Here is a 24,260-nt window from a genome sequence, read left to right as displayed (position 1 = left end):
TTTTTTACTTAGGCTAAGATTTTACAAATTACTCTCATGTAATCAAACAAACAGAGTATCTATATTTAGATCAAAGGTATCACCACCACCTACAAAATATGGAGCAAAAGAAATACTCATCCTCAATTAATTGGAACCCCTCCAACCTCTCACCCAAATTCTAGCTAATTGTAATTAAGAGTTTACCCTATCTTAGTACCTCCTCATTATCAATTTTCGCTCTGACTAACCTCAGTGGGGGACTCCTCCGTCTTCTCTCTCTTGCGAAAGGTTTTCAACTCGGGAAGCTCACCAGAAGCTCCACCCCTTGGATGGTCCAGGCCAACCAAGATGTTACCCCAATCGAAGCAAACAGCTTTCAATACCCATGCAACCACCAAGTAGGGGTCCACCCTAATCGGGTCCATCTCTTCGTTTGCAACAAAAGCTAGAGAATTTTCAAACTTCATGGTCTGATTTTTTTATGCGTTCCATGAACGGTCCAAGTGACAGAAAAGAGAAAGAAGCTTCATGTGATGGGGCATTTAGACAGGCAGATATCGGGAAGGTTTTTGGCCAAGACGACGGGAAGGTTTTTAATCTTATTATTTGACCACTTGGTAGCAGAAAAAGATTCCATTCAGAAGAGCAGATAAGAAAAGAACATTTTCAAATATCATTGAACGTCAGGAAGAAGACCTCGAATTCAGTCATTAAAAATGCAAGTGGAAGGGAAAGGCACACGTAATGCAATTGCAACTGGGCTGATTTGGTTAGTATTTAGATTAGGCGAATTGGTTGTCCCTTTTGGTAGTTAGATTTTGTGATCTGGAAAGGTTGGTCAAAAGCTTCTCGCCGGAAAAAAACATTGAAGGTTTCAACACCTGATTATTTGAAAACTGGGTTCAAAATCCACATGCGTGCTAATGTTGTCGACATGAAAGCCACCCCTGACGATTTACAGATAAAGAAGACAGAGAAGTGTCACCATTTGGTTCTCGTCTTCCACACTTTGAATTCGCGGTGGAATTCCATGATAAGGAATTTCGTGCTGGTCTGTAGGGGACTCCTCGCTCACGGCCGGGCTCCTCGGAGTGGACTTTTCTCCAGCCTTCCATGCTAAGCTCTAAAATCTGTAGAGAAGGACCGAGCTGCAAATAAATTGTTTTGACTGCCGACTGTTGAGCTTCTGATCAAGTCTTGTCTTTGCAACTTTGCCATCTGCGTTAGACGGCGCTTAGGGGGGCCTAAATACAAGGGGAATCAGCTTGGAGGTTGGTCGGTTGATGTAGCTGGACAGAATCGTCTCACTCACAGTGGGGCGACTCTCTTACATGTATTTTGCAAAATGAGACGGGTCTCGCACAGGATGAGAATGACGGAGAATCAGGTTGTTTGACTACCAGCTATCATTTCTGAATAATGGAGCTGTGCAGACCGACCATATACAGAGTGTGGTCCAGGGCAGGAAGCAGAAACTGGTCCAAAAGAAACACGGATCTTCATTCAGTCTGAAAAGGAGGACCAAGCTGCTGTTATTATTCCCCTTGCCCACACTCGACTCTGGAGGAAGAAACAGCTAGTCTCCGCAGTAGTCTGTTTCTGTTCTCTTCTTTTAAAAGATAAGCAACCATTTGAGCTTCAAAGGCTGACTTTTATCTTTGAAGAACTCTCTTTTTGTTCTTCCCTTTAAAAAGATGTTATTCGTTAATATTTCCTTTTTTTAGAACTGAATGTAGGAAGATAGGAAGGCCCTGGTAGTGTCTTTTTTAAGGAAATACTAGAAAAACATGTATCTACATGAAAATTCTTATTCAATTTCCCAAACAAAGTTTTTCAGCCAAAACAGGCCGGAAAACATTACCTGAAGAAACGTAAATCGAACACTTCACCCTCTTCCTTCTATCGACGTGGTGCTCCCAACGTCTTCTTCCTCCTCTCAACTCCATACCTTCTCATCCTCTATCTCGCCCGAAATCAGTTGATCCAATCCTCTGCCATTTCTCTGACAAGAAGTTCACCAATACTCGTCTTCTCTCCTTGAGGACCTTGACAAAAGCATTAATGTCTGGCGCCACTCCATTAACTCTTCCACACGGGCATTGTCATCACGATTCGAATGATTTGAATGTCTTTTCTCATTTTGCTTTATCTCACGTTTTCCGACTAATTTTTCTTTCTCAATCACTCAATTTATTGCATTTTTCATATTGAAAGATCCATACTTTTATTATTTACCGAGATAATTTACTGGTTCGTGTGTGGGAAGTAGTTTTCATGCATCTCTGATAAGTTTTTTGTTTACTTTATTCTATGAAGGACTGAAGCTGAACTTCCAAAAACATTGATTCCCTTCTCTATGATTACGATGATGTAAACTCCTCGGATGACATACTTTTTTTCACATTTCCATGTGCCTAGTTTCGAATTGTCCGTGCAACGTGGGAGGAAAAAGAAATAAATAAATAAATAATACATAATTTATTGATAATATATGCATATTATTTATGTAATTATTAAATAAAATAACAATTAGACATCAACATAATAAAAATGAATTATTAGAGAGAGTAAAAAATTAAATAAATGAGTAAAAATAACCTAAAATAGTTAAATAAACTAATTTAATAAATAAATAATAAACATTATTAACCCATCAATATTATTAAAAATAAATGATTTAAAAATAAAAATAATAATAAACATTAAAAATAAATAAACGAATTAAATAATTTAAACATTAAACATTAAACATTAAACAATAAACAATAAATTAAAACAATACACATAATAAACATTAAAGTATTAAATAGATTAAAACATTAAAGAAACCACAAAACATAAACATTAAACATTTAATACACGAATTAAATAAGTAAAGAATAAACATTATCAACCTAATAACAGTGAATTATTCATCTAATAAAATAGTAAACATTAACCCAACGTAAACAATAAAAAATAAACACCTTTAACCCAGCGTGGCTCGCATTTGAGGCTCCCTGGGTCTTCCCAGCCGTTCTCTCTAGGCAAGGGAACAAAGTGACTTATCGAAGAGAGATGATCTCTCTGGGTAGAGAAGTAACGTTTGCAAAGACGATTATCGCAGTTGTGAAGTTGGGTCCAAGGCTTATCCCAAAATGAATAGCCATCTTAGGAAACCTTTTTCCCAACTAATGAACTCAACATATTTGTTCTCACCAATCCATGTGGGTAAGGGTGGCATCGAGCCCGAACCTGCTTATGTTCGAGTCGAGCTTGATTTAAATATTTCGAGTCGAGCCTCGTCTCGAGCCTAAAATTGTTAACGAGCTCGAGCCCAACGAGTTCGAGCCGAGCTTCGAGCCAAGCTCGAGCCTCAACATACATTTAAAACTTTTCAAAAAATATATATCGAATAAAATGTATATAAAATTATGCATACATTTTACATAAATTTGGGCATGACCTCTACATAAAATTGGGCATAACTTATATATATAATATGTGTATAAAATTGGGCATAACCTCTACTTAAAATTGAGCATAATCTATATATATAATACTTGTATAAAATTCAGCATGACCTCTACTTAAAATTGGACATAATCAATATACATAATACTTGCATAAACACTCCATAAACACTCTATAAAATTGTCTATACATTCCATAAACACTTCATGAAATTGTTTATACACTCCATAAAATAATCTAAACACTCCATACACTACATAACGTTATAAATAAACTCCATACAATAATCAAACACAACAAAATTAAATAAAATATCACTATCAATTTACAATCACCCAAATAAAAATTATAAATCCTTTAAATAAAATCCTATTACTATTACAGACTTACTAGAAAATTACAAGAAATATTTTAAATTTTTCTTAGGAAAGTTAAATGGACCTCTTATTGCCTTTTCTAAGGAAATAAATAAAAATTAATAATTAATCTAATATATTATTATACTTATCGATAAAATTTTAATCACATAAAATATCAAACACAAAATTGCTATGAAAATTGCCTCATGCTCAAAGTATTATATCATCAACTGTCAAATACTTATTCAAAAATTTTCTATATGGTTGTCTAACCCATCTTGGCAAGAAAATCTTACTTGGAAAATTATATGATTTTTAAAAAGAATTTATAATTAGAAAAATATTTTGAAAAAATATGAGGCACTAATGGTCCCTATATTTCTATTAAAAATGTCTTTTCAACATTTATTGAAAAAACCACTAATAGTCTCTAGAAACGTATTTCTACTAAAATATCTTTTCAATTTATTTAAGAGCCATGAGGAAGGGACAAAGAGTTTTTTTTTCCTTGTTTATGATCTCGCACGTAGGGGTGGCTTTGAATAAATTATATATAAAATTATGCATACATTTTTAAAAAATATAATGATAGGGGAGGTTCAGGATTGAATTTCAATAATGGATTAAAATGCACCAATATTAATATTTTTTACTCCAATTGTTGTCTAGCTTGTTTTGTAATTTTTGAATCTGGCCTCCTTAGTGCCCCTAGATAAAAATTTATATTCTAGGAAAAACTAAAAATATTTTTCCTATGATACATATTCCCAAAAAAACCTTTAAATAAAATCTTATTACTATTAGTGACTTATTAGAAAATTACAGGAAATATTTTAAGATTTTCTTAGGAAAGTTAAATGGACCTTTTATTGTCTCTTCTAGGGAAATCAATAAAAATTAATAATCAATCTAATATATTATTATACTTATCGATAAATTTTTAATTAAATAAAATATCAAACACAAAATTGCAATGAAAATTGCTTCATGCTAAAAGTATTACAGCATCAACTGTTAAATACATATTCAAAAATTTTCTATATAGTTTTCTACCCCATCTTGGTACGAAAAATCTTACTTAGAAAATTATATGATTTTTAATAAAAAATTTCAATTAGAAAAATGTTTAAAAAAAATGAGACACTAATAGTTTATAGAAAATTATTTCTATAAAATTTATTTTTAATTTTTTCAAGAGGAAAAAGTTTTTTTATTTTTTTATTTTATGATCTCGCACGTGCGAAATAGCACGTGCGAGATCATCTTCTCGCGAGGGAAGGGGGAGGTTATTTCTCCCCTGTTCTGGTTTTTTGCCGAGTCGATGCAGAGGGAAGGGGTTTACGGCCCCGGGGAGGACCTATCGTCGGGGATGACAGCCACGACAGAAGCGGCGGTGACGGAAGTAGCGGCGACGGAAACAGAGGCGACAGCGAGGAGAGGAAGAAACGAACGAATGGCCACAAAGGCGGCCGACGAGCAGCTGCGACGGTGGTATAGACGTCGGCGAACAGCTATGACGGCGGTAGAGGCAGCGACAACAACCGATGGGAGGGGCATTGTCATCACGATTCGAATGATTTGAAGGTCTTTTCTCATTTTGCTTTATCTCACGTTTTCCGACTAATTTTTCTTTCTCAATCACTCAATTTATTGCATTTTTCATATTGAAAGATCCATACTTTTATTATTTGCCGAGATAATTTACTGGTTCTTGTGTGGGAAGTAGTTTTCGTGCATCTCTGAGAAGTTTTTTGTTTACTTTATTCTATGAAGGACTGAAGCTGAACTTCCAAAAACATTGATTCCCTTCTCTATGATTACAATGATGTAAACTCCTCAATTAGTTGGATAACATACTTTTTTTCACATTTCCATGTGCCTAATTTCGAATTTTCCGTGCAACGTGGGAGGAAAAAGAAAAAAAAATAAAAATACATAATTTATTGATAATATATGCATATTATTTAAGTAATTATTAAATAAAATAACAATTAGACATCGACATAATAAACATGAAATTATTAGAGAGAGTAAAAAAATTAAATAAATGATTAAAAATAACCTAAAAAAATTATAAATAAATGATTAAAAAATAAAATTTAATAATAAACATTAAAAATAAATAAACGAATTAAATAAGTTAAACATTAAACATTAAACAATAAAAATAAATTAAAACAATACACATAATAAACATGAAAGTATTAAATAGATTAAAACATTAAAGAAACCACAAAACATAACCATTAAACATTTAATACACGAATTAAATAAGTAAAGAATAAACATTATCAACCTAATAACAGTGAATTATTCATCTAATAGAATAGTAAACATTAACCCAACGTTAATAAACAATAAACAATAACAATACAGAATAAACGCCTTTAACCGAGCATGGCTCGCTTTTGAGGCTCCCTAGGTCTTCCCAACCGTTCCCTCAAGGGAACAGAGTGACTTATCGAAGGGAGCTGATCTCTCTAGGTAGAGAAGTAACGTTTGCAAAGACGATTATCGCAGTTGTGAAGTTGGGTTCAAGGCTTATCCCAAAATGAATCACCATCTTAGGAAACCTTTTTTCCCAACTAATGAACTCAACATATTTGTTCTCACCAATCCATGTGGGACTATTCCTTAACACTCCTCCTCACGTGTAGGCCCTCTGAGCTCTTACATATGGATATTTTGAGTGGAGGCCCATACGAATACCTACTCTGATACCATGAGAAGTTGGGTCAAGGCCTATCCCAAAATGACTAACCATCTTAGGAAACTCTTTCTCAACTAATAAACTCAACATATTTATTCTCACTAATCCATGTGGGACTATTCCTTAATAGCAGTTATGTAGAGTCATCGTTGAAGGATGCAGATTATCCCGATTGTGCTCAGTGACGCCGAGTCACCTAAGGGGGGGTTAGTCCACAATGAAGTGGAATCCCCCCCGCATTACTTAGTTCATTAAAAAATAGCATTAGTGTAGAAAGACTTGAATTGAAGTGAGATTACACCATTTCATTCGCTCAGGCAAAAACGGGGGAAAAGAAAGTTGTTTCCCACCTATTTTGCGAATCATCAGCTTGCCACGAGCGACGGGCGTTCCTTCTACCTCCCGCTATTCTGCTCCCTCTCCCTCTCGTCGGCTCGTTCAGGAAAGTATTTTTTCCTCCCTCTGCCCCCACCCCCATCGGCCGTCCTCCCTCTGCCCCCACCTCCATCGCAGAGCACGGGAGGCTCTGTCGCAGAGCCCCTCGGCCTCCCTCTCTTGCCCCCCCCCCCCCCCCCCCCCCCCCCGTCGGCCTTCCTTCCTCCGTCGCAGAGCACGGGAGGCCAGAGCCCCTCGGCCTCCTGGCTTCTCTTCTCTCTCGACCTCCCTATTTTCTCCCTCTTGGCGTACCGTCGAAGCGTCGCCTCCGTCGCCATTGCCCGCCGCCATCGCCGTTGCCCGCTGTCATCGCCGTTGCCAAGCCCGTCGCAGAGGAAGATGAAGATGATGTTTAATTTTTCCTAAGTTAGGAAAAATTAAACCATCGTCATAATTGGTTTAATTATCCAATTAATTAAACCATTAGTTTTTCATTTTTTGTTAATATATTATTAATTAATAATATTTAAAATATATATTATGTTATTTATAAATTAATATATTTATTTATTTATTATGTATTTTTTATTTTTATTAAAATAGTGAGTTTTAATGTTAAACTATATCTTATGTTATTATAGAATAATTTATTTATTTATTATATTCACTTATGTTATTTTTAACTTTTTTATTTATTTTAAATAATTTATTCTAGTCACGTAATTATTGTTTTAATTTATAATAAATTATAATCATTAAGTAATATAATATAGTTTTTCATTAATTAGGATATTAATATATTCTAATACTACACGTTAAATCACTTATAAGTGTAGTAACCACGTTTATTTTTGTTAATTATATGTTTAGGTATATGTTCTATTTAAGTATATTATAAAAGGCTACTTATTCTTTTTTTTATATCATATTTTTCATTTGGGGTCACTAACACTGGAATCTATTTTCCAGCCACTTGAACTCGTCTATACTAACACCCAAATATGAGTTGAAGTTGAATCAATTCATTTTACTTCAATTCAATTCTTCACTTCAATTCAAGTTCATTGTGGACTAACCCCCCCTAAGTCTAAAACAGTCTTCAAAAATCAAGAAGCAGAAGTGGGTTGATTAGGATGTTTCCATCAGGAAGGAAAAATCAAAGATAAGTGGAGTTCTGGGTGGAACTTACTCTCAAGGAACATCGCCTCCAAAATCCAGTCTCCTTCCTCGTCTTCGTATATCAAGACATGGTAACATCAGGGACTGCACGACAATAACAAAATCTGGGTTTGTGATATTCATTAACAACCAGAGTTGTTTCTTATAAGATTGAATTAATTGATTATTTTTACTAAAAACATGTACACTTACAGAGAATGGTAGTGTTGAGCATGAGTTGCAGAGTCCTTTTGACGCTAGCATAATTGTCATGCACGAACAGATAAAGTTTTCCACCAATGGCGACTCATTCTATATAAACCTTGACAAAGAAGGTTGTGTGGTGGTGTCGATGACTTCAGTTTTCAACAAGCCTGCTCCTTAACCGGGGTTTAATGGGTGGCTAGTCAGATTGTTCTTCCTAATGCCAAGAAAAAATAATGAGTCATGGAGATAATCAGTTGACATGGATCGACAAGAAAAAAGAAAATTGATTGGGTTCAGATTCCACTCATTCCAAGCCAAAAACAAAAAGGGTAATATTTTATTACATTAAAAAAATTTGGTTTGTTTTATAGAATTCTAGAAATTTAGATTTAATGTAGTCGAACATAGATTTCAGGTTTGAATATTACTGACATTATAGAAAAAGGAGAAGAAATTCGAAAGAGAAACGAACAAAATGATCAGAGAGAATGATTGAATGGAATCATGAGCAACAAGAAAGAACTGATCAAATGTCGCCTTCGACCCAAATGTAATTTTGATCGGATGAATATTTCTCCTAATGCTTACAAAATTCTTGAGTCTTGACAATCTTGAAACATAAAGAAGAAAATGAAAGAAGATAAATGAAATGGATACAGGTTAGCATTCCAATAACACGGTCTTGAAGAAGGAAAAATGTAAAACCAGAGTCAGAGAGAGAAAGAGAGAGAACCAAATACCAAGAAAACAGTAGGAAAAATCAGAGAAGAAGTGGGTATGCAAGCATAGTCCATTCACTCACCTTAAAATTGAAGAATCTTTATTCTGAGACCCCCACAACAAACTCAATCCAAGGCTAACATTAGTGCTCAAATATCTGTCATGCTTAGGAAGAGAGGTAGCAAAAGGAGATATCTGGATGATTGTTGTTGTCTATAGAAGAAGACGAAGAAATGCAACTTGAGGAGGATATCATGCCTAAACCAAAGGCGTAACAGAAGCCTGAGGACCAGAGTTTTCAACGCCTGCATCAGAGCTAGAAGACCAGTTTATTTTTGTAATTTTCCATTGTAGATCAATATTGACCAAAACTGTATAAATTGAATACAAATCCTCACCGTCAATTCTTGGTGATTACAAAGATTCGATTAAATCTTTATATGGTATCAGAGCAAGATGTAGTTTGTTACATTCCTCTTCCATTTGATCTGTGTCGGGGGTGATTCCTATCTGGTGAAGAAGCTCATATTTCTCCATCATCGCAAGCAACTTTTCGTTGGACACGAAGTCATTCCAAGGGTTCTCTACCTCTCTTCAAGAGTCCCTAAGTGCCTTCCACAACAGACTATAGACTTTTAAAGCCGGTGTTGAAAGCTAGCATCCACATCTTGTCTCCATTCTCCACACATTCTTTTGCCTCAAAGTATGCCAACTTGTAGAACACCAAGTTGCACGACGTGTTTCCGAATTGATGTACCATCATCCTAGCCGGTTTTGTCACCTCGTCACTAAGACGCAGAACCTTCCCCACCTACTCGATCACCGCCTCCCCTCTATGTTTCGACTTCCCGGAACAGATGTCAGCTCTTCTAGCTCTTTCTTTTGATGAAGTCGATTATTCGTCCTAAGTTTACATCCCTCATGGGTTGGGCTTCCGCCCACTTGGTAAAATAATTCGTGGCCAACAGGATAAAGGCATGCCTCCAGGACAATTTAGGATGAATCATTCTGATGACATCCATGGCCCATCCTAAAAAAGGCCAAGGTTTTATAATTGGATTTAGTTCGATGGAGGGCATTAGCGGAATAAGCATATAGGTCCTCGCATTGCACATGAGGTCTGGCTCCTCCTCAATCTAGTTGCATGTTCTCGGCAATGCCCAACTCCTCTTGAATCCTCGGATATTATGAATTGTTGATTTTTTCACCCTCCCATTTTTCTTGGTGCATGTTCGAGTTCAGCAATCACAGGACCCTTCAGTGTAAAGAGTAGTTTGGTTTCAACCTCCAACATGTCAAAAAGTTTTCACCTCTCTTCAAAAGTTTTCGGCCGAACTCCCTCGTCTCTCCATCCTATCCAAGACGTTGATCTCGAAGGTCAGAAACATGAAGCAGTTGGCCTCTCGGGTCAAACCCCTATTAATAGTCGTTGAATCTCTTCCTCATCTTCTCCCCTTTCATACCCTAATCCACATGATTACCATTAAATTCTCCTCCACAACCTACCTCCACTAGAAAAGCCAACTTCTTCACCTTCTTGAGAGCCAAAATCTCATAAGCTATGTGGACAGAACCCTAATGCCACCACCTCAGTTTGTTGCCGCAGATTCTACCACCCCCTAATGCCAAATATTTGGCATGAAAAACAATGGATCAATGCCTTCTCAGCCTCCTCCTTCCTCCCTCGCCGAGGAGACAAAGGTCAAAGCTATTGGCCTCTCCACTGCATGTGAGGTCTGGCTCGTGTTGGAAAATGCCTTCAGCCACCAATCGAAGGCTCAAGAAATCTAACTCAAGGACGACCTCCAATAGCTGAAGCATGGTAATCAATTTGTTGCCACATACACCCGCATTTTCAAGGGTCTCTGTGACTAGCTTCACACGATCTACAAACCTATTGATAGCATCGAAAAACTCCACTGGTTTTTCCGTGGACACAAAGTCTATTTTTCCACCTTCTCCATCACACAAATGACCCTCACGCCTCTCCCATGTTTCTCCGACCTCGTCTCCAAAGCTGAGAGCTTTGAGATCTTCCAAAAATCGCTCGAGAGCCATGTTCCTCATGTTGTTGTTTTCATTACCGAATCCTGTGGTTTTGACTGGTCGACCCATTGCGACTTTGGTTGAACCAATGGTTATAGCCGCCATTATGTCAACCAAGGCTGAACTTGTTATAGTCAAGGGCGTTGCCCTCCTCGTTGCTAGATATTTTGTCTTGACGGTCATTATGTTGATCGATGTAACCAGTGTTATGCCTGCAGTGAGTCCCATGAGTCTCACGCCCATCTTGTTGAGGCTTTTATTGGTTCGTGCTCTCCAATGGATCTACACCCTCTAGCCGGTTCTTGGACACTAGAGCTTTGGCCCATATGTCCAATGACCCATCCTTCCTGGATCAATCCACTCAGTACATGGGTAAAGACTTTTTAATTGTGGGAATGGTGCATCCTTACCTATCTCACACACTAATATTTTCTCTCCTACCCCAAATATTTAGTTGTTAGATGTTTTAGTTATTCCTCATCTCACCAAAAATCTTCTCTCCATTAGTAAACTAACGTCTGATTTTCCTTTATTAGTTACATTTACTAAAAATCTTTTTCACTGTTCATAATCATCTCACAGGAATAGTAGTGGCGACCAACAAGAGATATGGCGGCTTATATGTGTTGAAACGTGGCAACTTTGTCTTTATTTTTGTCCTTAAGAAAAAATCGTTACATGTTTCCTATGATTTATGGCATGCTCGCCTTGGACATGTAAATCATTCTGTTATTTCTTACACAAATAAGAAAATTTGTATCTTACATCTTTAATACCATCTCCCTCATTATGTAGTACATCTCAACTTGCAAAAAATCATTGTTTGCCATATCCACGTTATGAACATAGGTCGTCTAATGTGTTAAATCTTATTCATTGTGACATATGGGGCTCTTCACCCATCAAATCCAATTTAGAATTTGCCTATTATGTTATCTTCATTGATGAATTTTCATAATTCGCTTAGTTTTATCCTTTAAAATTCAAATATGATTTTTATGATTTTTTTACCCAATTTCAAAATTTTGTGAAAAAGAATATTTTGCCCATATTAAAAAAATTCAAAGTGATGGCAAAGGCAGATTTACTTACACTTGCTTCAAAACTCACTTTCGTATCTCTAATATTCACCATCAACTTTCCTGTCCATAGGGTCGTGAAGAATGCAAACTCCTCATGTGACTGAGACTGGTCTGACACTTTTTTTTCATTCTCACTCTCTCCTTGTTTCTGGGTTGACGCCTTCAGTACTACAGCTTACATCATCAACCGTTTGCCTACATCACTTATTGGAGGTAAATCACCATTTGAACTTTTATATGGTTATTTTCTGAAATATGAAAATTTTCATCCCTTTGGTTATCGTGTTTATCCTTTTTTGCGTGATTATATGTATAATAAAATTTTGCTTCACAGTATTCCCTACATTTTTTGGGTTACAGTGCCACTTATAAAGGGTTTTGTTGCCTTGACCCCATCACCTCTCAGCTCTACCTCACCCGCCATGCTCAATTTGATTAACACAATTTTCCTTTCATCAAAACCTCTTAGGGTCAACCCCCTTCCTCTCTCCATTTTTCCAACTTTCTGGAACCTAGTCTTCTCCGTACAGAACCTTCTCCTTCTTCCTCTACACACCATTCTCTGTCCATTACTCAATCTAGATTTAAACCGTGTGTTATTTGTACTGATTCAGTCGATGAGTCCTTGTAGGCCATTGATTCTTTTGTTGATCCCTCCTCTTCGCACCAGGATTCCAGTCCAAAACCTACTAAGACACAAATCACTCCTCCTGCTCCTACTTCTACATTTTCGTTGGGTTCTCCCCATATGCTTACACGAGCTAAATCTGGTATTTTCAAAATTCTTCATCCGATCAACCTTGGTATCGTGGGATCCTCTAGACTTTTCTCCACTCTCTTGTCTCTATTGTGCCTAAAGGTTTCAAATATGTTGCTAATAATCCTGCTTGACTTGCTGCAAGAACACTTGTATTGTTCATCAAGAAGCTTTCAACACATGTCTTGTTCATGATTGAATAAACCAAAATAAATGCAAGAATCAAAATTTGAAGAATCAGACATACTTAATCCTATGTTGGAATTACCACAACCACTTCTCCCTCTACCTCGGCCTCTTGCAGTACTAGAGGATCCTCTTCCTCGAGAAAAAAATGGCAGATGTTTCTATGTGATTGGGATTTTAGGCTTTTGATTCTTCTTTGACCGAAGTTCGATACCTAGCAACTAGGGGTGGCATCGAACCGAGCCGAGCCCGAACTTGCCTATATTCGAGTCGAGCTTGATTTAAATATTTCGAACTCAAGTTGTTATCGAGCTTGAGCCTAATAATTTTAATCGAGTTCGAGCTGAGCTCAAACTTCAACATACATTTAAAACTTTTCAAAAAAATACATGTCAAATAAACTGTATATAAAATTATGCATACATTTTACTTAAAATTTGGAATAACCTCTACTTAAAATTAGGCATAAGGGTGGCCTCAAATCTAGCTGAGCCTCAAACCTAAAATTGTAATCGAACTTGAGCCAAATAATTTTAACTGAGTTTTAGCTCGAGCTCTACCAGAGTTTGAGCTTAACCTACATTTAATACTCTATATAAAATAAATGTCAAATAAATTATATATAAAATTATGCATACATTTTTAAAAAAGAATGATAGGGGAGGTTCAGGATTGAATTTCAATAATGGGTTAAAATGCACCAATATTAATTTTTTTTACTCCAAATGTTGTCTAGCTTGTTTTGTAATTTTTGAATCTGGCCATAAATTTACTATGGCCTCCTTAGTAGCCCTAGTTGAAACTTATATTCTATAAAAAACTAGAAATGTTTGTCCTATGATACATATTTCAAAAAAAAAACTTTAAATAAAATCCTATTACTATTAGTAACTTATTAGAAAATTACAAGAAATATTTTAAAATTTTCTTAGGAAAGTTAAATGGACCTTTTATTGCCTCTTCTAGGGAAATAAATAAAAATTAATAGTCAATCTAATATATTACTATTCTTATCGATAAATTTTTAATCAAATAAAATGTCAAACACAAAATTGCAATAAAAATTGCCTCATGCTAAAAGTATTACAGCATTAACTGTCAAATACTTATTCAAAAAATTTCTATATGGTTTTCTAGCCCATCTTGGTAGGAAAATCTTACTTATAAAATTATATGATTTTTTAATAAGATTTTTCAATTACAAAAATGTTTACAAAAAATGAGACAAGAAACTTATTTCTACTAAAATGTATTTTCAATTTCTTCAAGAGTCCTGAGGAAGGAAAGTTTAATGAAATATATATATATATATATATATATATATATATATATATATATATATTTTAACTTCATGATTTCGCACGTGTGAAATCATCTTCGCTCGCCAGGGGGGAAGGGGAGGAGAAATTATTTCTCCCCTGAACTTAGGTATTTCGCTGAGACGACGCGGAGGAAGGGGGTTACGACGCCGGTGTCGTCGGGGATGACGGAGGCGGCGACGATGGATACAGAGGTTAAGGCGAGGAGAGGAAGAAATCGAACGACCGGCGAGAAGCTACCGACGACGATAGAGGCGGCGACAACAACTGATGGGAGGGGCTCGGCGGTGATGAGGGGAGGAAGAATCCCCCCCCCCCCCCCTCGTCTCGCTCTCTTCCCGCTCCCATTCCTATTTCCCCGCTCCTGCTCCCGACTCAGCTCGTTCACGAGCCGGCTCGCGAGTCGTCGAGCCGAACTTGGATTCGGTCGAGCTCGGCTTGTTAATTTAAACGAGTCGATTCCAAATCTTGAGCTTGAGAGGTACCGAATAGAACCGAGCCGAGCTAGAGCCGCTCACGAGCCGACTTGGTTCGAAGCCACCCCTACAAGCAACACATATATCATCAAACCATGATTGTGGAACTTAGGATTTAAGATCTTGCTACCTCAAGATATTGTTTTATATTGGCCAAACAAATTACTCCAACCAACTCTTCTCATTGTTTTTCTTGGATGGCAACATCAATGGAGTACGGTTGAGCTATTTTTTTTCTTGTAAGAAAGCTTTTGAGTTTTTCAAAAAATTTACTGAGATTACCTTGTTGTTTGGTATTATACATGGCCTAGAAAATATTATAAAGGCTTTGAAGACTATCAATACTAGAGTATATCTTAACACATATTTATCAAATAGTTCTAGTAGTATGTAAGTACACAACATTATTGGCCACACGTTCTTTAATGCTATTGATCAGTTAGTTTGTTACCAAAACATCTTCTTTGAGTAGTCTTTTGTAGCTATCATCTTCCTCATTAATAGTTTGAGGAAATTTTAGCAAGGTAATGAGTGAGATCTTTTGTGATAATGAATCTTTTAACTAATTGGGCCTAAGTGAGCTAATTTGATACCCCATTTAGAGGAATTGTAGTTATTTTAAGAAAATCTATTTTTCCAATATCCAAAGAAAGGAAGAGTATTTTCAGCCATACTACAAGAAATTAACCTTGGTTTTAAGAGATTTAATCAACGATTTCAAAAAAGCAAGATGAAGATTCTAAGAGATCAATCTTAGAAAGTCATTAAAAAAAAGGTTTTCCTTGTTAATTAGAGCATATGAATCCAAGGGAAGATAAATTCTCTATTCTCTGTTCATTTTTTTTTCCCAAAAAGGAACTTTGAGTGCTAAAAATCAACACTTGAAATCAGGAAACATCTTATGGGACTTCCTTTGAAAATTACAGGGAACTCAAAAAAGAAATACCTCAATTTAAAATATCAAAGGAGGAAATACAAGCCATGCAAATTACCCAAAAAAGGAGAAATTCCAGACATGTTTTGAGAGATATTTGAGGCTGAAAAAAAATCATAATTGAAGGGAATGGACAAATGGGAGACAACGAAAAATTTACTCTTTCTCAAGTTCAGTGCTTGTGCTTAAGCATAAAAGCAAAACAAGAATTATGAACTTGAACCATGAAGAAATAGAAGAACTAATGAACTGATTATCTTTTCTAAAAAACTCAACCAAACAAAGGATTTAAAAAGGACTAAAAACTTATCTTTAAGAGGGAGATACTAACCATGCTCAATCTTCCATGATCAACCATAAATTCCCTTCTCAATGTGGTCTTCCTTCAGCTAAAATGAATTTTTGACTAGCTCTCAAACAAGGGCCTAGAATGTATGCTCTAATACCATATTATTTTTCTACGACCTTCTCACATAATAGCAAAAGATTAAAGAGTAGCAAACGAGAAGAGGAAAGAGAGCTCTAGTTCATGTGAGAGAAGGAGAAGAGCTCGTGGGAGAGAATAAAAGGAGAAAGAGAGGCAACTTAAGAGAGGAATTGATGCCAAGAAGGCAGAGCTAGATGTTTTAACCCTTGCACGCTCTATTTATAGTAGTAGGAAGGTGTTTACTATTACCATAATACCCTTAGGCCTACATCCTTTTAAAGAAAAAAGGACATGTAAAGACATACACTAGATGTCTAGTTACAAGTATATGCCACCTCTTATTGAAAGTTTATCTATTTACCATTTTTGTCATCCCTACACATGAGTGTCATTTTAACATAATAAATGATATTATTTTAAATACTTATTTATTTGATTTATTGATATTTTGTATTTTATAATAAATTAAATAATTTCATTCAAATTAGAAATAAAAAATAAAAATAATTATAGAATTGAGAAAAGGGATGTTTCCTTCCTACTATCAGATGCGTCAAACTTCTGTTGAATCTCTGTTTTCTAAATTGATAAAAAGAAAGAAAAAAAGAAACTAACAGGAAAATAGGAAAACCAGTCGAAAGAGAGATTCTTTTGAATCTCACTCTCCGAATCTGTACCGCGGAACACGTAAAGAAAATCGTTGGGTAAGAATGCTTGCAGTTGCAGAGGATCCGAATTCCTTTATGAATCATTAAATTAGGTAAGTAAGAAACCTACTTTTGAGCTCATGTCGTCACTCGAAATTGAGATTCGTCTTCTAATCAGACTAAAACACTAAAACTTACAGGTTATATAAAAGGTCCAGTCCAGCAAGCTTGTCTACATCTCATTCCTTCTTCCTCAGTGCAATGGCTTCTCAATCTGCAGCAACCGTCATCATCTTCTTCGCGCTTGGGATCCTTTCCCCTTCCTTTACTTCTGCTTCCCGTACTGGTCCCTTTGTTCCCTACAGAGTTTACGATGCAATCTACAGCTTCGGGGACTCCATTGCCGATACGGGCAATCTCATACGCGAAGGGCTCGGCCCTTTCGGAGCCATCAATCAGTTCCCATATGGAGAGACCTATTTCGGAAAGCCAACGGGTCGCTGCTCCGATGGCCGCCTCATCATCGACTTTCTTGGTTAGCTCTCTTCAATTACTTCTTCTTTCATTCACAGTTTGGATTAACCCAAGTCGAAATACTTATGTGCACGTGTTGTGTTCTTTCAGCCGAGCGGTTTGGTCTCCCCTACATTAATCCATACCTTGATCAGAACGCCTCCTTCATTAATGGTGTGAATTTCGCCGTCGCCGGAGCAACTGCCCTCGACCCTTCCTACTTAGAGAAGACCGGCATCCTCATGCCTTTCACCAACAGTTCTCTGAGTGTTCAGCTCAACTGGTTCGAGAAGCACCTCAATAAATCTCTTTGTTCGGGGGCGACGCAATGCACAGAAAAACTCAGTCGAGCTCTTTTCTTGGTGGGAGAAATTGGAGGAAACGATTATAACTACGCATTCTTCCAAGGCAAGACGATAGAAGAGGTGGCAGCTACTCTTGTACATCAAGTAGTCCAATCTATAATGGAGGCAGCTCGAGTGAGTTTTTCATTCCTCGATAACTTGCACTTTGCTGTTACCTTTTTGCATCAACAGGCTTGTTAGTTTTAGCTAAACCACCTGTACTTGTTCTTTGATGATTCAGAACGTTATCCAGCACGGAGCTCGTCACTTATTTGTGCCCGGTAACTTCCCGATCGGATGTATGCCAAGCTACCTCACCTCCTTCGGCAGCACTAATTCATCTGATTACGACGAGAGAAGGTGCCTCAAACACTTCAATGAGTTTGCGCAGCTCCATAACGACCTGCTGCAACGCTCGTTGCAAAGCTTGAGAGAAGAGTTTCCTAATGTTAACATTCTCTACGCCGATTACTACAATGCTGCCTTGGAGATTCTTGATAACGCCTCTACCTATCTAGGTAAACAATCGGTTGCATTCTTTTCTCCATATTGGATTGAACAAGAATCATTCTGGGTTTTTTCTTTCCTCCAAACTGCTGGCTTATTCTTTGATGTTGCTTCTTTGAAGCAGGATTTGATGAGAGTTCTTTGCTGAAAGCTTGCTGTGGAGCAGGCGGCGATTACAATTTCAATGCAACAAGAATGTGTGGATCACCAGGAACTTCTGCATGTTCTAATCCTTCAAAACACCTCTCTTGGGATGGAATTCATATGACAGAAGAGGGTTACAGAGATATGGTTGCCTTCCTCTTCGTGGGAAATTTGAAGGGATAGATAAACTCAAGTCTCCTCAAATCAATTAGTTTGAAACTAAGTTTAATCTGAGAGATCTTCTCTTCACTAGGTTTTTGTTCCTTTGAGGTTTATTCAGTTGGATGAATCTGAATGTAGATTGTATAGTGATTTTAATTTGAACGTCAATTTGTGTTCCCAACTTGCTTCTAAACGCAATGTGGCCATGATAATAACAACTTTTTAACTTATTTGCACAAATACCCAATTTGAAGGGTCAACTGCATATGTGACGTCGGACACATTTGATAGTGATTATCCTGCCTGCAATTCCACAGGTAATCTGCAGGAAAAAATGGCAATAGGTCGCTCTAAACAGAGAGAAAGTCTCCTGTTTCTATTCAATTTCATACACAATCAATAATGTCTCCCCTGTACACAGAACGAGTTTTAACATCCAAAATGCAAAGCTCCCGACAAACCCGGGCTATAGCTCAAAGCAAACAAACCCAAATCGGGTTCAGAAAGACGGATCTGATTATTTACCCGCCTCACGCTTCTCCTGCATCAGTTGCCTCGAATTCGAAAGAACTCGTCCTCGAATTCACAGTAGCAGCATCGGAATCCAGAAAATAAGGACTCAAGTGTTTGACATTAAAGAATCAAAAGTCTGCAAATGACTGGGGAGGCGCAGTTTATAGGCATTATCATTGATCTTCTGCAGGACCTCACATGGGCCAATCTCCGCACCTTAAACTTAGTATACTCTCCAATAGTAAAACGATCACGAGTTAAAACTGCCCAAACAAAATCACCAACGTCAAAAAGTACCTGACGACGGCGACTGTCTGTCTGAACCTTGTACTTGGCATTACTCTCCTGAATGGCTTTCTTCACCTGCTCATGGACATCTCGAAGAGATGCTGCCATCTCATCTGCCTGGTGACTCAGACAACCCACACGTGGAATAGGGGCCAAGTCAAGCACCCCGGAGGGATTCTGACCATAGACAACCTCAAATGGGCTCATATCGGTGGTTTTGTGTTTCGACCTGTTATAGGCAAATTCGGCTTGAGGTAATGCCAAATCCCACTGCTTTGGTTTAGTTCCTACCAAACTTCTCAAAAGGTTACCCAAACTCTGGTTCACCATCTCAGTTTGACCATCTGTCTGGGGGTGGTAGGCGCTGCTAAAGTTCAACTTCGTCCCCAGTTTCTCCCATAAACTCCTCCAGAAATGACTCAAAAACTTGGTGTCACGATCATAAGTAATGGAGCGAGGAACTCCATGTAAACGCACAATCTCCCAGAAGTAAAGATGGGCGATCCTGGCGACATCCATAGTTTTTCGGCAAGCAACAAAATGGGTCATTTTGGAAAACCTATCAACCACAACAAAAATAGAATCCAAGGTCCTCTGGGTAAGCCCAACACGAAGTCCATACTGACATCAATCCATGGGGCTTCAGGTACTGGTAACGGGGTGTACATGCCCACATTAGTGAGAACTCCCTTGGACCGCTCCCACGTAACAACGCTCCACATAATGAGCCACGTCACTGGGCAGTTTGGGCCAGTAATAGCGATAATATATCAAAGCCAATGTCTTATCTCGCCCCAAGTGACCCTCGTTATGAAGTTCACTAATAATCAACGGTCGTAGTGAACACTCTGGAATGCACAACTGTAATCCACGAAACAAATAACCATGATGCAAAAGAAAATCATAGCATTGACCATCAGATACCTCGCGAAGTATCCTCCCGAATGAAGGATCTGCAGCATACATAGCAGAAAAAACCTCAAATCCTGCAAGTCTGACGCTCATGGTGGTGAGGAGTAATGTACGACGGCTCAAGGCATCTGCGACACGATTCAAATTCCCTGCTTGGTGTCTCAGTGTAAATGTGAACTCCTGTAAGTACACCACCCACTTGGCATGTCGTCGACTCAGTTTGTGTTGGCCATTGATGTACTTAAAGGCCTCATGATCAGTGAATAGAATGAACTCCTTCTGGACGAGGTAGTGACGCCAATGCTTTAGGGACTGAACTATGGCATAAAACTCCAGATCATATGTGGAATAATTCTTCTTGGAACTGGATAGCTTCTCACTGAAAAAAGTTATGGGCCACCCCTCCTGACTCAAAACACCACCAATGCCAACCCCGGATGCATCACAGTTCACCTCAAACACCTTCTCAAAATCAAGAAGTGCCAAAACGGGGGCCTCTGTCATCTGTTGCTTGACCAATTGAAAACTGGCCTCCGCCTCCTCGGACCACCGGAACTCACATTCTTTGAGGCACTCTGTGAGAGGAGCAATCAGAGTGCTGAAGTGTCGAATGAACCGACGGTAGAAGGATGCCAAGCCATGAAAACTGCAGACATCGTGCAAGGTATTTGGTGTGGGCCACTCCAAGACCGCATCTATCTTCGACTAATCTGCATGAACACCATCAGTAGACACAACAAACCCAAGAAAAGTTACAGAGGTAGTGAAGAAAGAACACTTCAGTCGAGCCACGAATAGGCGCTCCGTCCGCAACATCGCAAAAACAGCATGGAGGTGATCAAAATGGGATGCCCACATCGGACTATAAATGAGGATATCGTCAAAGTACACGACAATGAATTTCCCCATAAATGGTCGTAGAATATGATGCATAAACCTCATAAAGGTGTTGGGTGCATTGGACAGCCCAAACGGCATGACCATCCACTCATACAACCCATGTTGCGTCTTAAACGATGTCTTCCACTCATCTCCAGGCTTTATTCTGATCTGGTGGTATCCGCTCTTAAGTTCAATTTTGGAGAAGACCTTAGAACCGGACAACTGGTCTAACATATCATCCAGACAAGGAATGGGAAATCTGTACTTCACTGTAATCCTGTTGATTGCTCAGCTATCAACACACATACGCCACGAACCATCTTTCTTCGGCACTAATAGGGCAGGAATTGCACATGGGCTCATACTCTCACGGATGTAACCCCTATCCAACAACTCTATCACCTGTCGCTGCAACTCTTTGGACTCCTTGGGGCTGAGGCGATACGCCGGCCGATTTGGCAAACTGGACCCCGAAACAAGGTCAATCTGATGCTGAATATCCCTCATAGGTGGTAGTCCAGGAGGAAGGTCCTCTGGCATCAGGTCAGAAAACTCCGCTAGGAGCTGATGCACCTCTGTTGGTAAATCAGGAGTCACATCTGTGATACTCTTCCCATAAGGAAGTAGAGCATAGACTAAATCTTCCTGCTCTATCTCTACGAGAAACCTGGACATGGAAAGCAGATTAGGAGGGCCGTCAATCGGGGTAGGAGTGGGGCCTTCCCGGTGAGGGGCTAACACAATCTTCTTCCCTTTGATGCTAAGGGAATAGGTATTCTTCTGCCTGTTATAAATAACGCTATGATCATACTGCCAAGGGCGGCCTAACAATACATGACAAACATCCATATATACCACATCGCACCAAGCATTATCAAAATATTTTATGCCAATGGAAAAATAAACGAGACATCGTCTATTTACTGCTACCTCACTGCCTTTAGTCAGCCATGTCAATTTGTACGGTTTGGGATGAAGATTTGTCTACAACTACAATTTTTGGACAACCTCTTCAGAAACTACATTCTCACAACTACCACTGTCAATGATCATCTTGTAGACTTTATCTGCGACTGTGCAAGTCATGTGAAAAACATTGGTTCACAACCAATCATCCCCTGAATCCCCCTTGGGAGTCAACAGACTCTTACAAACAACTAGAGTCTTATGGCCATTATCGTACAATACCTCTCTATCCTCAGCATCATCATACACAGGTTCACCAAGTTCCTCAGGCTCATCTACCACGTCTTCCTCAATCAGAAGATTTTCGCCCTTCTGACTAGGATGTTTCCTACACTCAGTAGCTTTATGTCCCGACTAACCACAACGAAAACATTGAATATTTGAGTTAGAAAGACCTTGGGGAGGTTGCTGGGCAGGACGAGATTCCTGAGGGCGAACTGGTCGGCTACTATGATCTCTTATGTCCATTGCCCTTCTGTTCTGCTGTTTTTCCACAGTCAATGCACGCTGGTATGCTTCCAAAACGGTCCACAACGAGTGAAGACTGAGGATATCCTGTAGGGGCTGTCGTAACCCCCCCAAATATCGTGCCACCATCTGCTCTTCTGTCTCAGATAAGTCATTCCGGGCGATCAACTGATAGAACTCCTCCGTGTAATCATCCACTGATCTCGAGCCTTGCCGCAACAAATGAAGTCGCTGAAACAAGGTTTGAATGTAGCCAAAATGAAGGAATTGACCCTTCATCTTCTTCTTCATCTTCTCCCAATCAGTGATTTTGGCCTTGCCCTGCTGGTCTCGTGATCGCCTCAACTGCTCCCACCACATAGTTGATGGCAACCAATTTCACCTTGACATTATCTGGACTTATACTCAAAGATATGCTCTATCTCCTGCAACCAGTCGATGAATCCCTCGGACTGTAACGTACCAGAAAACTCGTGTAACATCACTTTGAAACCAAGGTCTATAGGTTGATCTCCCTGACCGCGGTGCTCCCCAAATTGAGCATGATTGCGATATGGATTTTAGAAGCTGGTATAGGAATCGTGACTTCCCATATCACGATCACCGAAATCCTATGCTGCCAGATGCCGAGTCAACTCTGCAACTTGCCGCTGTAAATCTTCAATTATCACATTTTGAAGATTATGGCCACAGTGTGGACCTTCCTCATTCTGAAAATATATACTAATAAGTCGGCTCACAAACTACCAAATTGAGTTTGAAAATTTTTGAGTTTAGTTTATTATACTTAAACGAGTCTTATTTCAAGTAAAAACTAAGAGGTTTTTTTTAGCCGAGTTACAAGGTTTTGCAAACCGCATAATGTACCGATTAAAAGTATAATTTTGTTGATTTCGGAGAGGAGGTGCCTAATAATATTGATATCGATCGATTTAACGACAACAACACAGTTACAAAGTGACTGTAAATATTATCCTTTGCAGGGAGTTGATCGTAAACTAGCCTTCTATTGACACCGGGTGCGGCACTCCAGCAACCTCCTTTGCCTCCGTTCGGTTCCGTGTGTTTGTGCAGAATCATGGCTCCATGTTCAACTCTTCGTTAATATCCTTCACTTTCTCTCAATGGCGTCCTCGTCTTCTTTACGATCATGGCGGACGGCTTTTCTTTCCTTAAGAGATGAAACCCTAACTCCTCCTCGCACGCCATTGCCGGATCTCCTTCGCAATCTCATCTTCTCTCAGACGGAGATCTTGCTTGAAGCAGCGCCTGAACTTCCTTCACACGAGGTTAGTTAGATGCTTTTACATCGTCTCGCCATACATTTTCACTTCCTGATTGTCTTCATTTGAGTTTGATTGTTCTCCTCTCAATTCCCAAATTCTTATAATCTGATTTCAGGTCACATCTGATTCGTTGATTCTTGTGGAATTGGTGGCGGCGATTCCTAAATCTGACCAAGTTTTAGATACTTGTATACAGACTTGTCACTTGGTAATTTTATGCTTTCAGTCCATTTGTCAGTGAAGCTGTTCCTGGTGTTCAAGGGTTGCCGTGTACTGTTTTAAACATTTCTAACATACTGTGGAAGTTCTTTTGATGTGTTTACGTTTCTAGGGAAGTAACTTAAATGTAGGGTGCTTTCTACTCTTTTACTGGAACCTTCTCTAGCTTGAGCTGAGAAGAACTTGTTGAATCCTGTACACAGGATTAAGAAATATTA

General features: G+C 38.5%; 2 protein-coding genes across 3 annotated transcripts in view; both read left to right on the top strand.

Annotated features, from left to right (window-relative positions):
• Positions 1 to 17,099: 17,099 nt before the first annotated feature.
• Positions 17,100 to 18,529, top strand: LOC137935403 (acetylajmalan esterase-like). Its single transcript, XM_068780058.1, has 4 exons — positions 17,100 to 17,373; positions 17,463 to 17,830; positions 17,937 to 18,213; positions 18,327 to 18,529. The coding sequence occupies exons 1-4, from the start codon at positions 17,100 to 17,102 to the stop codon at positions 18,527 to 18,529; spliced, it is 1,122 nt and encodes a 373-aa protein (XP_068636159.1).
• A 5,023-nt stretch (positions 18,530 to 23,552) lies between these two features.
• The window catches only part of LOC137934408 (uncharacterized), a 30,739-nt gene continuing 30,031 nt past the window's right edge, over positions 23,553 to 24,260 (top strand). For both annotated transcript variants that reach the window (XM_068778715.1, XM_068778714.1), the window contains exons 1-2: positions 23,553 to 23,826; positions 23,939 to 24,031. In XM_068778715.1, the coding sequence (XP_068634816.1) occupies positions 23,662 to 23,826; positions 23,939 to 24,031 (258 nt within the window). In that variant the 5' untranslated portion in view covers positions 23,553 to 23,661. The remainder of the gene's footprint in view (positions 23,827 to 23,938; positions 24,032 to 24,260) is intronic.

The sequence above is a fragment of the Aristolochia californica genome, unplaced genomic scaffold, assembly GCF_029961685.1.
Source record: "Aristolochia californica isolate CCGP_79_NKW_82.1479 unplaced genomic scaffold, dmAriCali1.0.hap1 SCAF_6, whole genome shotgun sequence".
Taxonomy (NCBI): Eukaryota; Viridiplantae; Streptophyta; class Magnoliopsida; order Piperales; family Aristolochiaceae; genus Aristolochia; species Aristolochia californica.
This window is presented reverse-complemented; position numbering and strand designations above follow the sequence as displayed.

Coding starts and splice junctions, on each gene's coding strand:
- LOC137935403 (XM_068780058.1), top strand. CDS start 17,100: ATGGCTTCTCAATCTGCAGCAACCGTCATCATCTTCTTCGCGCTTGGG. Junction 17,374..17,462: donor CCTCATCATCGACTTTCTTG/GTTAGCTCTCTT, acceptor GTGTTCTTTCAG/CCGAGCGGTTTGGTCTCCCC. Junction 17,831..17,936: donor CTATAATGGAGGCAGCTCGA/GTGAGTTTTTCA, acceptor TTGATGATTCAG/AACGTTATCCAGCACGGAGC.